At 41.6% G+C, this 13,969-nt stretch overlaps 1 protein-coding gene across 1 annotated transcript in view; it reads left to right on the forward strand.

Annotated features, from left to right (window-relative positions):
• LOC307100248 (uncharacterized protein) overlaps positions 1–13,969 on the forward strand; it is a gene marked incomplete at its 3' end in the record, with an annotated part of 127,214 nt that overhangs the window by 47,714 nt on the left and 65,531 nt on the right. The window contains exons 2-4 of the mRNA XM_079772636.1: positions 8,577–8,703; positions 9,206–9,278; positions 10,092–10,222. Of these exons, the coding sequence (XP_079628762.1) occupies positions 8,577–8,703; positions 9,206–9,278; positions 10,092–10,222 (331 nt within the window). The remainder of the gene's footprint in view (positions 1–8,576; positions 8,704–9,205; positions 9,279–10,091; positions 10,223–13,969) is intronic.

Here is a 13,969-nt window from a genome sequence, read left to right on the forward strand (position 1 = left end):
TTCTCCCGATTGACCCCGCCCCTGCCACTCTCTCCCTCCTGGACAAGCCCCCACAGCCCCAGTGTCCATGTCCATTGGTTATGCTAATACGCATGCATAGAATTCCTTTGGTTGATCTCTTAACCCTCCCCCCTCCCCTGCCTTCTCTCTGAGGTTGGACTGTCTGTTCAGTGTTTCTTAGTCTCTGGATTAATATCTGTTCATCATTTTTTGTTCATTATTTACTGCATATGAGTGCGATCATGTGATATTTATCTTTCTCCGACTGGCTTATTTTGCTTAATATAATGCTCTCCAGGTCCATCCATGCTGTTGCAAATAGTAAAAGTTCCTTCTTTTTTATAGCAGTATAGATGTAGCACAGTTTTTTAATCCACTCATCTACTGATGGGCACTTAGGTTGTCTCCAAATCATGTACCATTTTCTTTAAAAAAATGATGCAAATTCACACCCGAGGATATTTTTCCATTGATTTTTGGAGAGAGTGGAAGAGAGAGGCAAAGACAGAGAGGAACATTGATGTGGGAGAGAAACACATCAATTGGTTGTCTCCTGCAGGAGCCCCAAGCAGAGCTGGGCCGGGGAGGAGCCTGCAACCAAGGTACATGCTCCTGACCAGAATCAAACCTGGGACCTTTTGGTCTGCATGGTGATGTTCCATGCACTGAGCCAAACCGGCTAGGGTGTGTACTTCCGTTCAAAAAAAAATTTCTTATTTTTGAAATTATTACATATGTCGCCTTTTTTCTCCCATTGATCCTCTCCAGCCCTCTCTCTCCTCCCCCTCCCTCCTTCTCCTCCCCCATCCCGGGTGTTCAGCAACTTACTGTCTGTGTCCGTGCGTTATACATATATGCATTTAAGGCCTTTGGTTGATTTCATCCCACCCACCCTCCCCCGCCTTCCCTCTGAGATTCCACACTCTCTTCCATGCTTCCATGTCTCTGGATCCACTCCTATCATCAGTTTATTTTCTGTTACTTAGATTCCACATATGAGTGAGATCATGTGATACTTGTCTTTCTCTGACTGACTTATGTCACTTATGATGATACTCTCCAGGTTCCTCCATGTTGTCTCAAAGGGTAAGAGATTGTTCTTTTTTACTGCTGCATAGTATTCCATGGTCTAAATGTACCACAGTTTTTTTATCCACTCATCTGCTGATGGGCACATGGGCTGTTTCCAGATCTTAGCTATTGTAAATGGTGCTACTATGAATATAGGGGTGCCTACATTGTTTCTGATAGATATTTCTGGGTTTCTTAGGATATATTCCTCAAAGTGGGATGACTGGGTCAAACGGCGGATCCATATTTAATTTTTTAGGAAACCATACTGTTTTCCATAAAGTTTGCACCAATCTGCATTCCCACCTGCCGTGTAGTAGGGTTCCCATTTCTCCACCTCTGGCTTTGTGTCGCTTGAAATATCAGTGGTGGCCCAGAGCAACGTCAGGGGGGAGCAGAGGCCTGAGGCCAGGAGCTTTAAGCTAAGGAAGCCCCCATGCCCTTGAGCCTGCCAAGGGAAGTACCTGAAGGCCCACTGACCTTCCTGGGGAGCCTCTCCCAGCAGGTGTCCTACCTGCTCACACCCACCATGGAGGGAGCCTTTACAGTGAGAGAAGCTACAGCCCTGGAGAGCTGGGGGAACTAGTGCACCTGCGGGAGGGGGTGATGCCCTTCTGAGGTCTTAGTTGTGGTCCCCCTGGGCCTGTTTCTAGGCATCGGTTGAAGTTTTGCATCCAGGGTATGGGTGCACATTGAGAAAATCTGGGAAAGTCAGAAGGGTGTGTCCTGGGTTAGTGATTGTGAGATTGGGAGTTCATTTGGGTCAGAACCTTATGCTGAATCCAGCTGAGCACCCCCTCACTGTGAGCTGAAGCCTGAGAGAGGGAGCATGTCTGTTGGAGGTGGCATGGTGGGAGCAGCACCTCGTGTTAGACCCAAGAGGTTGGACCGGTTCTGGGTTCAGTAACAGGTGCTTGAATTCTGGCTGGGAATGAATTCAGAGCCAAGACTCAAACTATGAGAGAACATTTATTTGGGAAATCACAGAAATAGAAGAAGAAATTCTTAGAAGGCATGGGCTTAGGAAACAAGTTATAGAGGTAATGGAAGGGCCCTTGGCAGTTAGAAGTGAGAAAGGTAGCTGTCTGCCTCGTTAGGCTTTTATTGTAACAGCAGTTGAAAATAAAGTTTATCTTTCAGATACAATCAGTAAGGTAAGTAATTTTGGGAGCAAACTTGTGTTTGTAATATCCTTTAAGCAAGGACACCCTAAGATTAAGTATAAGGATTCCAGTAAACACCCGGTGTCTGTACATGCACAGAATTGTTTGGAAAGGTCAAGGAATAATTACTGGCCCTGCTTTTAGCACTCCCTAAGTCGGAATTTCCATAAAAGGCAGGCAGCCTTCCACACACTTCTTTTTTCTCGGAATGTCCTTACAAACTTTCCAATCAAGTCTCGGGTGCTCCCAAGGTCGTCCCCTCTTTTGTTTTGCTGAATGTACTGGTAGAAGACAGAGGGAGGCAGCGAACTTTCTGCTTTGGAATATCGGATTCTGTGAATTGCATTTACTGCTCCAGTTCCGATTTTACAAGCTATGAAAAAAACAAAACAAAAAGAGGAATGGTTAGTTATCTGGAATGTGTAGAGTGTGAGTACACTCCAATAATTGCTCAGCTTCAGCATCATCCCCCAGGTTATTCCCTGAGCCATTTGGGTCCAGGGAAGGTGCATCATTTGGGGCTGTGGAGTCTCCAGGCCCAAATTCTTTATTTCTGGAAGAGGATTGGTCCCATGCTGTGCCATGGCAGGGTTTAATCTGGCCAGCTGGAATCCACAGTGTTCTATGGAGGTAGAAATGCACGCATACCCTCTCCCCCATGTTAATAATTCCTTACAACCTTTCCAACCAAGTCTCATGTGCTCCCCAACAGGTTATGAGTCAGTTGTATTTTTAAGTTTAGAGGAAACTCCATACTGACACTTGTACTTTGTGCCTTTATTGATGGCTAGAGGCCCAGTGCCTGAAAATGGGCGGGGGGCGGGCCTCAACCCGGCCTGCCCTCTCTCATAGTCTGGGAGCCCTCAGGGGCCGGCGCCAACCCAGCGATCAGGGGAAGGCGATGCCCCCATCACACTTCTGCTGCTGCCACTGCCAGCAGCTCAAACCTCAGCCGGCTCTGCTTACCTGAGCCTTGGGTGGCCCTGGGCGGCTGGGTAGCTGCCATGCAAGGCTTGCCTGTGTCTTGGGCTGGCCCTGGGCACCTGGGAAGCTGACATTTGATGCTTGCCTGCACCTCAAGCATCGGCTGGGCAGCCACCATCCAAGGTTTGCCTGCGCCTCGGGCCAGCCCTGTGTGACTGGGCAGCCAACATCTGTGGCTTTCCTGTGTCTCGGGCCAGCCCTGGGCGGCTGGGGGGCTGAGGGGACTGGGGTACTCTGGAGGCAGGTGCGGCATGGCTGGGCCTGCTCCCCAGACCCGCTTGGGGGCGGGTCCAGCTGTGCTGCATGCCTGCTGCCCCAGCTGGGATGAGGGGGCTGGGCACCGCCATCTGGTGGCTGTGCGTGATGCCATCTTTGAGGGTGTGGTAGTCAATTAGCATATTCCCTCTTTATTAGCTAGGATAGCCATTCTGACAAGTTTGAGGTGATTTTTCAGTGTGGGTTTAATTTCATTTTTCATATGTGTATTGGCCATCTGTATGTCCTCTTTGGGGAAGTATCTGTTCAGGTCCTTTGCCCATTTTTCTTTAAAAAAATACATATTTTATTGATTGTTTACAGAGAGGAAGAGAGAGGGATATAGAGCTAGAAACATGGATGAGAGAGAAACATCGATCAGTTGCCTCCTGCACACCCCCCACTGGGGATATGCCCGCAACCAAGGTACATGCCCTTGACCAAAATCGAACCTGGGACCTTTAAGTCCGCAGGCCGATTCTCTGATTCTCTATCCACTGAGCCAAACTGTGCTGCCCATTTTTCTTTTTGTATAAGCTGTTTTCTTTGCTGTTATTTATTTCATGTTTTTAAATCAGCACTGTTGGGTATGTTTTTTACTGATTTTGGAGAGATAGATAGGGGAGGAGAGAGAGGTAGAGAAAAACATCTATTGGTTGACTCCCATTCACACCCCAGTTGGGAATCAAACATAAAACTGGGCATGTGCCCTGATCAGGAACTTAACCCACCACCTTTTTTAAATTATTTTTTTAGTGTTAAATTGTATAAATTCTTTTTTTTAAAATAAATCTTTATTGTTCAGATTATTACAGGTGTTCCTCTCCCCCCCCATAGCTCCCCTCCACCCAATTCCCCACCTCACCGCATGCCCTTACCCCCCACTACTGTCTTCATCAATAGGTGTAAGACTTTTGTCCAATCTCTTCCCACACCCCTCAGACCCCCTTCCCCCTGAGAATTGTCAGTCCACTCCCTTTCTATGTCCCTGATTCCATTATATTCACCAGTCCATTCTGTTCTTCAGACTTTTTATTCACTTGATTTTTAGATTCACTTGTTGGTAGGTATGTATTTGATGTCTTTTTGTTGTTCATAATTTTTATCTTTACCTTTTTCTTCTTCCTCTTCTTAAAGAATACCCTTCAGTATTTCATGTAATCTTGGTTTGGTGGTGATGAACTCCTTTAGCTTTTTCTTGTCTGTGAAGCTCTTTGTTTGACCTTCAATTTTGAATGATAGCTTTGCTGGGTAGAGCAATCTTGGTTGTAGGTTCTTGCTGTTCATCACTTTGAAGATTTCTTGCCACTCCCTTCTGGCCTGCATAGTTTCTGTTGAGAAATCAGCTGACATTCGTATGGGTACTCCCTTGTAGGTAACTAACTGTTTTTCTCTTGCTGCTTTCAAGATTCCTTCTTTGTCTTTTGCCCTTGGCATTTTAATTATGATGTGTCTTGGTGTGGTCCTCTTTGGATACCTTTTGTTTGGGGTTCTGTGCGCTTCCTGAACTTGTAAGTCTATTTCTTTCACCAGGTGGGGAAAGTTTTCTGTCATTATTTCTTCTAATAGGTTTCAATATTTTGCTTTCTATCTTCTTCTGGCACCCCAAAAATTCAGATGTTGGTACGCTTAAAGTTGTCCCAGGGGCTCCTTACATTATCTTCATATTTTTGGATCCTTTTTTCTTTTTGTTTTTCTGGTTGGGTGTTTTTTGTTTCCTCATATTTCAGATCTTTGGTTTGATTCTTGGGGTACATTGATCTACAGTTGAGTTTCTGTATATTCTTTATTTCAGACAGTGTATGCTTAATTTCTGACTGGTCCTTTTCCTTTTTTTTTTTTGGCATTCTCATTAAGGTCCTTGAAGGTCTCATCAAGTTTCTCAGCAGTTTTTAGAAGATTCTTGAGTAACCTTATAAATGTGTTCCTGAACTCCATGTTGTCCCATAGTTTGCTTTCCTCCATTGCCCCCTTTCACAACATGCCTCTGTGTCTCCACATTTTGGCTGCTTCCCTGTGTTGATGGAGCGGCTTTGTGTGGTAGGTGACCCACAGGGGCCAGTAGCTCAGCCTCCCCAATCACCCGAGGTGATCGCTCTTGGTACACCCCTTTGTTGGCTGAGTGCAAAGTCTTGGTGTAGTTAAGCCCTGATTGCTGTTGGTATCCTGGGAGGAATTGTCCTCCAGGCCAATTGGCTCTGGGAACCCGCTGTGTTTATAATGGAAGAACTGCTGCGCTGGAGACAGGCTTATGGTACAGGACTTGTTTCAGTGGGGCTTTGGTGCTCATTGAGTCTGCCTCATGAATGTGTCACTTATGGATGTGAGGAGTTGAAATATGTGTCTCACACTGACCACTAGGTACACTGGCTCTGGATCTCTAATGGGGTGCAGGTCAACTACTGTCTGAGGTCACCCTGCAGGAGCTACAGCAAGAACTACAGTCCTCTCCTCCCTGCTTGGGATTTGTAGATTATGGAGCTGTCTGAACCAGTTTGCAAGTTAGCAGCGATAGTGAAGGCCATTCATATGCAAAAGCCACTGCTTGGAGCTTGGGTGAGTTTGTAGGTTGTGTGGGGCAGGGTCTCAGGGCGTCACTAGGCTAGGGTGTGGCAAACAGCTATGGTTGGCAGCCAGCCGTCCAGCGCCTCCAACCATGTCCCTGCATCTTGCGCCCCAGCGCAGCAAACAATTATTCCTCCACGCAGCTCTACAAGCAAGCCACCCTCACTTTCCGACCCGATGGCAGACAGTCCAGCTTCTCCCCGTAGGAGTTTGGGTCTCGTGCGAGACCCTTCGGGTTGAAGAAAGCAACCCCTGCTGCCAGCCGGAATCCGCTGCTAGCCAGTATCGCGTGCGCGCCACCGTACCTCAGCTTTTCAGCGTTTGTGCACTGAATGCTCCCCTCTCTTTCCGTCTAGTTGTAGAACTTCCACTCAGCCAGCCCTCCCGTGGCTCTGGGTGATAGATGTTTTGTCTTTTAGTTGTAGTTTTGAAAGTGTTGTGCACGGCCACAGTTTAGGTGTGTTTACCTATGCCGCCATCTTGGGTTCCTTGTATAAATTCTTTATAAATTTTGGGTAATAACCCCTTACCAGAGGTTTCATTGGTGAATATGTTCTCCCACTGTTTTTTTTTTTTTTTTTGCCTTTTTATTTTGTTGATGGTTTCCTTTTAGTTTGATGCAGTCCCATTTGTTTATTTTTTCTTTTGTTTCTCTTTCCTGGGGAGACATATCAGAAAAAGTATTGATAGGAGTAATGTCCACAACTTTATTGCCAGTTTTTTCAGCTAGGATATTTATTGTTTTGAGTCTTACATTTAAGTATTTTATGCATTTTTAGTTTATTCTTGTGTATGGTGTAAGAAACTGTTCTAGTTTCCTTTTTTTGGCATTTTCCCAGCATCATTGATTGGATGTGTTATCTTTACTTTATTGTGTATTCTTGCCTCCTTTGTCAAGTATTCCGTGACCATAAAGGCATGGGATTATTTCTGGGCTCTCTGTTCTGTTCCACTGATTTATATGCTGCTTTTATGCCAGGACCATGCTGTTTTAATTACTATAGCCTTTGTAGTACAGTTGGATATTAGGTAGTGTGATTCATCTACATTTGTGCTTCTATCTCAAGATTGCTGTTGCTATTCAGGTTGTTTTGTGGTCCCATATAATATTTTTGAATATTTGCTCTAGTTATGTGAGATTCAGCATTGGTATCTTTTTAAAAAATATATTTTTATTGATTTCAGAGCGCAAGGGAGAGGAAGAGATAGAAACATCAATGATGAGAGAGAATCATTGATCGGCTGCCTCCTGCATGCCCCCTTCTGGGGATCGAGCCCACAACCCAGGCATATGCCCTTGACCGGAATCAAATGTGGGACCTTTCAGTCCACAGGTCATGGTCTATCCACTGAGCTGAGCCAGCTAGGGCCAGCATTGGTATCTTGATAGGAATTGGATTGAAGCTATAGATTGCTTTGTGTAGTGTGGACATTTTAATGATATTAATTTTTTCTATCCATAAACACTACATATGCTTGCATTTATAGTTTACATTCCAATTACAGTTTACATTTAATTTTATTTTGTATTAGTTTCAGGAGTAGAACATAGTGTTGAGACAAATTTTACAGAGTTTTCTACCTGATATTTTCATTACCCCCCTGACCTCTTATGTACTTTGTAAGCATGTGCCATTTCAACATGAAAATATTCCAGGCTTCAATAAAGACCCTGTACATGCCAAGTGTTAAATTGTTCCTGAACGTCCAGGCCACAATTACTGTGTTACAATTCTGCCAGAATTTTGAGTGTGATCTTATGATTTCAATATACGTGTCTATGTGTCCTAAAAATCAATATGAAATAACTCTCAGGTTCATGAGTAGAGGAATTCTGTAGAGGGCTAAGTTTCCCTGTCTTGCTCATGCCTGAGCTCTAACTCTAACTTCTTATTTCCATGAAATGAGAGATGCAAAAATAAGTCAACCTGAGTTACTAACAAATATTATAAAAACAAATGACCATTCATACTCCTCCACAAGAATATTTTCATTCATTTGGGTGTATCTCCCTACTTCTAATAATTTGGAGTACTTCAGCACAATATGGCCAAGTATATTTTGTTCTCATTGGAATTTCCACACACTGCCTGGCCTCTCCTGTTCAGTGATGAGAATAGAAGAGAAAGCTACCAGACCTTTATTGTAGTCACTAAAACTTTATGCAGATGTGACAGTATGCTTTCATGGACTGCTGCATCAAATGGTGGTTATAGTAGAGATGAATTTTCTCACAGAAAATTGATGGGCTTAAAATAGAAGTATTGTAATTTATTAATATAGAAGTTGTTCAAGGTTCTCTTTACCCTGACATTAGAGAGCAAAGAAGACTTGAAGTGATCACAGTAAAATCATATCAATAAATTTCATGTGTTCTTGAGAAAGTGAGTGCAGCAAATTAATAATAGTCTTACAGTCAAGTCATAGAGTGAATGTTGGGGACCATGTGTCCTATGTGAACTTCCTATGAATTATATATAGGTCCCCAGTTCTGTCTGTCTAACCCATTCTCCTATATGTGCATGTGGGATGTTTTAGGACTCAGTGGCCTTTGAGGATGTTAATATGGAGTTCACCATGGAGGAGTGGGCTTTCCTGAATCCCACCCAGAAGAAACTCTATGCAGATGTGATGTTGGAAACCTTCTGGAACCTGGCATCAGTAGGTATGTTTCACAATTTTTTTTTTTTAAATATGTGTTTATTGATTTTAGAGAGGAAGGAGTTGGGGAGAATGCTAGCATAATCAATGATGAGAGAGAATCACTGATTGGCTACCTCCTGTGCGCCTCACACTGGGGACCTAGCCTACAAATGGGTCCCACTGGGAATTGACCTTTCCTCCCAGTTCATACCGGTCCATAGGTTGACGGTTAACCACAGAGTGACTCTGGCCTACACCAACTTGTTACTTATTTAATCAATTAGAAAAGTACTATTGCTTGCTAATCAATGCCGTTTCAAGAACTGACATACAGAAAGGGAATACATTGGTAATTAAACTAGGAACATCACAGCTTATTGTGTACCTAAAATCTAACCATTTTTTATATTCTTTAACACATTAAGCTCCCAGCCTGTTTTGTCTTCCAGACGAAAAGTATAGTGTCACTCACTGGTGACTGACTGGGCGCTTAATGTGTTAATAGTTTACAATGCTTTTTCTAGCATGTATTTTAGAAGAAAAAGGTGAAGACCATGACACTGAAGATAAGTATGAATATCATGGGATGAATCTTAGGTGAGTCACTTTGACACGAGAAAGCATTAAGAGCATCTTTGTTTTTTTAAATAGGTTTTTATATATTTTATTTACTTATTCATTTAATATTTTAAATTTATTTCAGAGAGGTAGAGAGAGGGAGAAAGAGAGAGAAACATCAATGATGAGAGAGAATTATGAAGGCTGCCTCCTGCATATCCCACACTCGGTATTAAGACCAGAACCTTGGCATTTGCCCTGACCGGGAATTGATCTGTGACCTTGTTCAGAGGTCTGTGCTCAACCACTTGGCCATGGAGGTGGTGAGAATATATCTTTTTATTGATTTTAGAGTGTGGAGGTGTGAGGGAGATGTAGAAAAATCAATTGGTTGCCTCCTGCATGCACTGTACTGGGGTTAATAAATCTACAGTCTGTCCATGTTCCCTTTTGGGGAATTGAACTGGCAACCCCATGGGTCCATGCTAAATCACTGAGCCACAAAACAATCTTAAAAACAGGTAATCCAATTGTATCAGCCCAGTTTTAAATTTATTGTCTCTTAGAATAATCTCATCAAAATGTTTTTTTCTGAAATGTGACCTAAAGTTTAGTGTATAAAAACTAATTATACTTGGAAACAATATACAGATGTTCCATTAGTGAATATAAGTGTTTTCATAATGTCTATGATCCAGCCTATATCAGAGGCTTTAGGATATGCAATTTCAAAAATCAGAATGTACAGAAATCCTGCACTTTCCTTGAAAACGGTAAAAATGTCATCATCATACTATTAATACATATTAAAATATTAACAGAGTATTAATAATATGCTTCTGATTTTTACAGCAGTCATACGGTAGAGAGAGTCTGTACCAGGAAGGATGGTATTCGATGCAGAGAAAACTTCAGCCAGATTCCAAGTCATAATGAAAAGAGGGAAACTCCTACTGAAATAAAACAACCTAAAGTCACCTTGGGTAGGCAAATATTCATGCTTTACTTATCCTTGAATAATCACCTGAGCTCTCACATTGGACCCAACCTATACCTATGTCAAGAATATGAAGAAAACCCTTATGAATGTAAGGAACCTGGGAAAGCTTTCAGGCATCACCACAATATTCGAAGCAATGAAGGCAGCCCCTGTGGGAAAGCTTTCTACTATTCAACCTCCCTTAGAAATCATGAAAGAACTCATACTGGGGAAAGACGCTATGAATGTAAAGTTTGTGGTAAAGTTTTCTCTTATTCAACTTCCCTCCAAAATCATAAAAGAACTCATACTGGGGAAAAACCGTATGATTGTAAACAATGTGGAAAAGACTTCTTTACTCTGCGTACCTTCCGATACCATGAAAAAATTCATACTGGGGTAAAACCCTATGAATGTAAGCAATGTGGGAAAGCTTTCATGGTTCTAAGTACCCTCCAACGTCACGAAATAATTCATAGTGGGGAAAAACCCTATAAATGTAAGCATTGTGGCAAAGCTTTCTCTTATCCCACTTACCTCCAATGTCATGAAAGAACTCATACGGGGGAAAAACCTTATAAATGTAACCATTGTAGTAAAGCTTTCTCTTATGCATCTTCTCTCCGATGTCATGAAAGAACTCATACTGGGACAAAACCCTATGAATGTAAGCAATGTGGGAAAGCTTTCTTTGCTCTAGCTTCCCTCCAACGTCATGAAAGAATTCATACTGGGGAAAAACCCTATGAATGTAAGCATTGTGGCAAAACTTTCGCTAATGTATCTTCTGTCCATTGTCATGAAAGAATTCATACTGGGGAAAAACCCTATGAATGTAAGCAATGTGGGAAAGCTTTCGTTGCTCTAGGTAACCTCCGACATCATGAAAGAAGTCATACTGGGGAAAAACCCTATAAATGTAAGCATTGTGGCAAATCTTTCGCTAATGTAACTTCCCTTCGATGTCATGTAGGAATTCATACTGGGGAAGAACCCTATAAATGTAAGTATTGTGGTAAAGCTTTCTCTTCTGTAACTTACCTCCAATGTCATGAAAAAATTCATACTGGGGAAAAACCCTATGAATGTCAGCAATGTGGAAAGGCTTTTTGTCTTTCCCAATCTCTTAGAAGTCATAAAAAAATGCATAGTGGGGGGAAATTCTATGAATGTAAGCAATGTGGGAAAGCTTTCGTTGCTCTAGATATCCTCCAACATCATGAAAGAACTCATACTGGGGAAAATCCCTATGAATGTCAGAAGTGTGGGAAAGACTTCAGTTGTGCCTCACATCTTCGAAGACATAAAAGAACTCACAACGGAAAGAAGACTCATGAATAGGAAATGAGTTAAACTGTTTTGCCAACCCTTTTCTCTTAGATACCATGGAATGCATAATTGGAAGAAACCCTAAAAATGCAAGCAATGTGAGAAAGCCAATTGTCATTCCAGTTCCTTATTAATGCACAAAAATTCTCATAGTAGAGAGAAACCACATCAATGCAAGGAATGTGGTAAAACCTTCAGCTTCCCAACTCGTTTTTACAGACAAGTGAAAATAAAATATATTGGTAAACACTGTAAAGAATTGGTAAAGAATAGCCAAGAGCCTTCATTTATCTCTCAGCTGTGCCATCATGTATGATTTTTCATATTGGGGATGGACCCTAGAAATGTAAGAGTGTTAAAAAGCATTCGTTTCTTAAATTTTATTGTAAAGGATGAAAGAATTCACTGAAGAGAAGGCCTGTCATGTAAAGATTGTAGAAGAGCCTTTGGCTATCCTAGTTCTTTACCAAATCATGAAGGGACTCACACCCAACAATAAGTGTACAAACATAAGGAATGTCGCTGAGCCTTTCTTGGACATGTGAGAATGCACCTGGAGAAATAGTGTATATGTATAGAGAAGGTGGGAAAACCTTCAGCTGTCCTTTTTCCTTGGAAAGATCATTAAAAAAACTCAAAGTTGAGAACTGTATTTAATGTAAAAATGTAGGAAAACCTTCATGTTGCCTTATTGCCCCTGCAATAATACAATGTGAAAATATACACTGGATAGATACTGTATAATTTCCTATTTTTAAAAATAACTTTAAATTTTAACAAATACTTTCAGAGTATCTTGAAAATTTCACAGGAAGGAAATCCTATTAGTGTAACTAACTGGTACATATAAGCCTGTTCCAAATTAAGTCATATACTTCCCAAAACTCACAGCATTGAAGTTTTATGAACTTTGACAAATTTGGTCATTATTAGTACTCATTGCTTTTTTGTTAGTTTCTTTAAATTGATGCTTTAAAGTGAGGAAGGCAGAGGGAGAAATTGAAGGAAACATCGATGTGAGAGAGAAACATCAATGGGTTGCCTTCCCATGTGCCCTGACCAGTAATGCTCCCAGATGGGTATTGAATGACTAGGCCCTACAGAGATAAATATTCTTTTTTAATATTAAGTTGCTCTTGAAATTCACTATTCCTTTAGTCAATAAGTATTTGCCATATATTTGTACATATTACTGTTCACTGTAGAGTCCCCCTGTGTAATATTGTCATATATTTTTGTGTGTGTTGCTTTTTGCTGGGAATTGTGCTATAGAGTTCACATTAAGAAGATAATATTTTAGTTTGTTATTTTCAATCTTTGCCCTGCCAGCCAAGAATATCCTCAAAACTGCCAGCCACTGCTTTACTTCCATTGATGTCAGGTGTAAGCCTTACAAATGTTCACAATTCAACATTAAAGATCCAGCATAGGTTGGCTTTTCCTGCAAGCCCATAGGTGTCCACCAAGTAACAAATGTAGACTGTCATGGTTGAGGCTGTTTTTGTACGCACTGTTCTCTAGATTACATTTGCCTGAGGTCTAATTTGACTGGTAAATTATTAGTAGTATCTTGTTGATACTACTAATGACTGTGATTCAGATCCCACTGTGACAGCTGCAATGGTGCAGTGCCAAGGAGCCTTGTGATAGTTGTTCTTGTACCACCCTCTGCAGTGAGGATCTGAGCCAGTCATTCCATGTGAAAATTGGCACTTTCCTCATTTCAGGCAGACTCTGATGTGTGCTGTCACTCAGAGCTGAGCCTAATCTCTCAATGTTTTCAGTTACCTTGGGTTGTATGTGATTAAAATTATGTGCATTTTTTCCTAATAAATGCTTCTGTAATTTTTAAAAATATTTTTAATTGATTTCAGAGAGCAAGGGAGAGAGAGAGAGAAAGATAGAAACATCAATGATGAGAACCATTGATCAGCTGCCTCCTGCACGCTGCCTGCTGGGGATTGAGCCTGGAACCTGGGATCCTTCAGTGTGCAGGCTTACACTATCCACTGAGCAAAACCATCTAGGGCAATGCTTCTGTAATTTTTAATGAAAAATTAACTGTTTCCCAACCAGTCTTATGCTAAGCTTACTTACCCTACTGACTGTATCTTAAAGATAAACTTTATCTCAAACTGTTGTTACAATAAAAGCCTAAAGAGGCAGGCAATCGGGGATGTCTGGTTTCTTTATCCAGGCAGTCCCTTAGTCCTCCCTTTCACAGCAATCCTGTGTCACAGCAATCATACCTCTGTCACTCTGGGCCTGCTAGTCAGTACCGGCAGATTTGGGCTTTATTTGTTGTTGTTTTTCAAGTTTCTTTATGTGTAAGGTTAGATTTTTTTCTTCTTCTTCTAAGGTTAGATTTTTAAATTGAGATTAACTTGTTTATTAGCTTTGCCTATAGTGCTGTAAATTTTTT

Source organism: Cnephaeus nilssonii, assembly GCF_951640355.1.
Source record: "Cnephaeus nilssonii genome assembly, chromosome: 5".
Lineage (NCBI taxonomy): Eukaryota > Metazoa > Chordata > Mammalia > Chiroptera > Vespertilionidae > Cnephaeus > Cnephaeus nilssonii.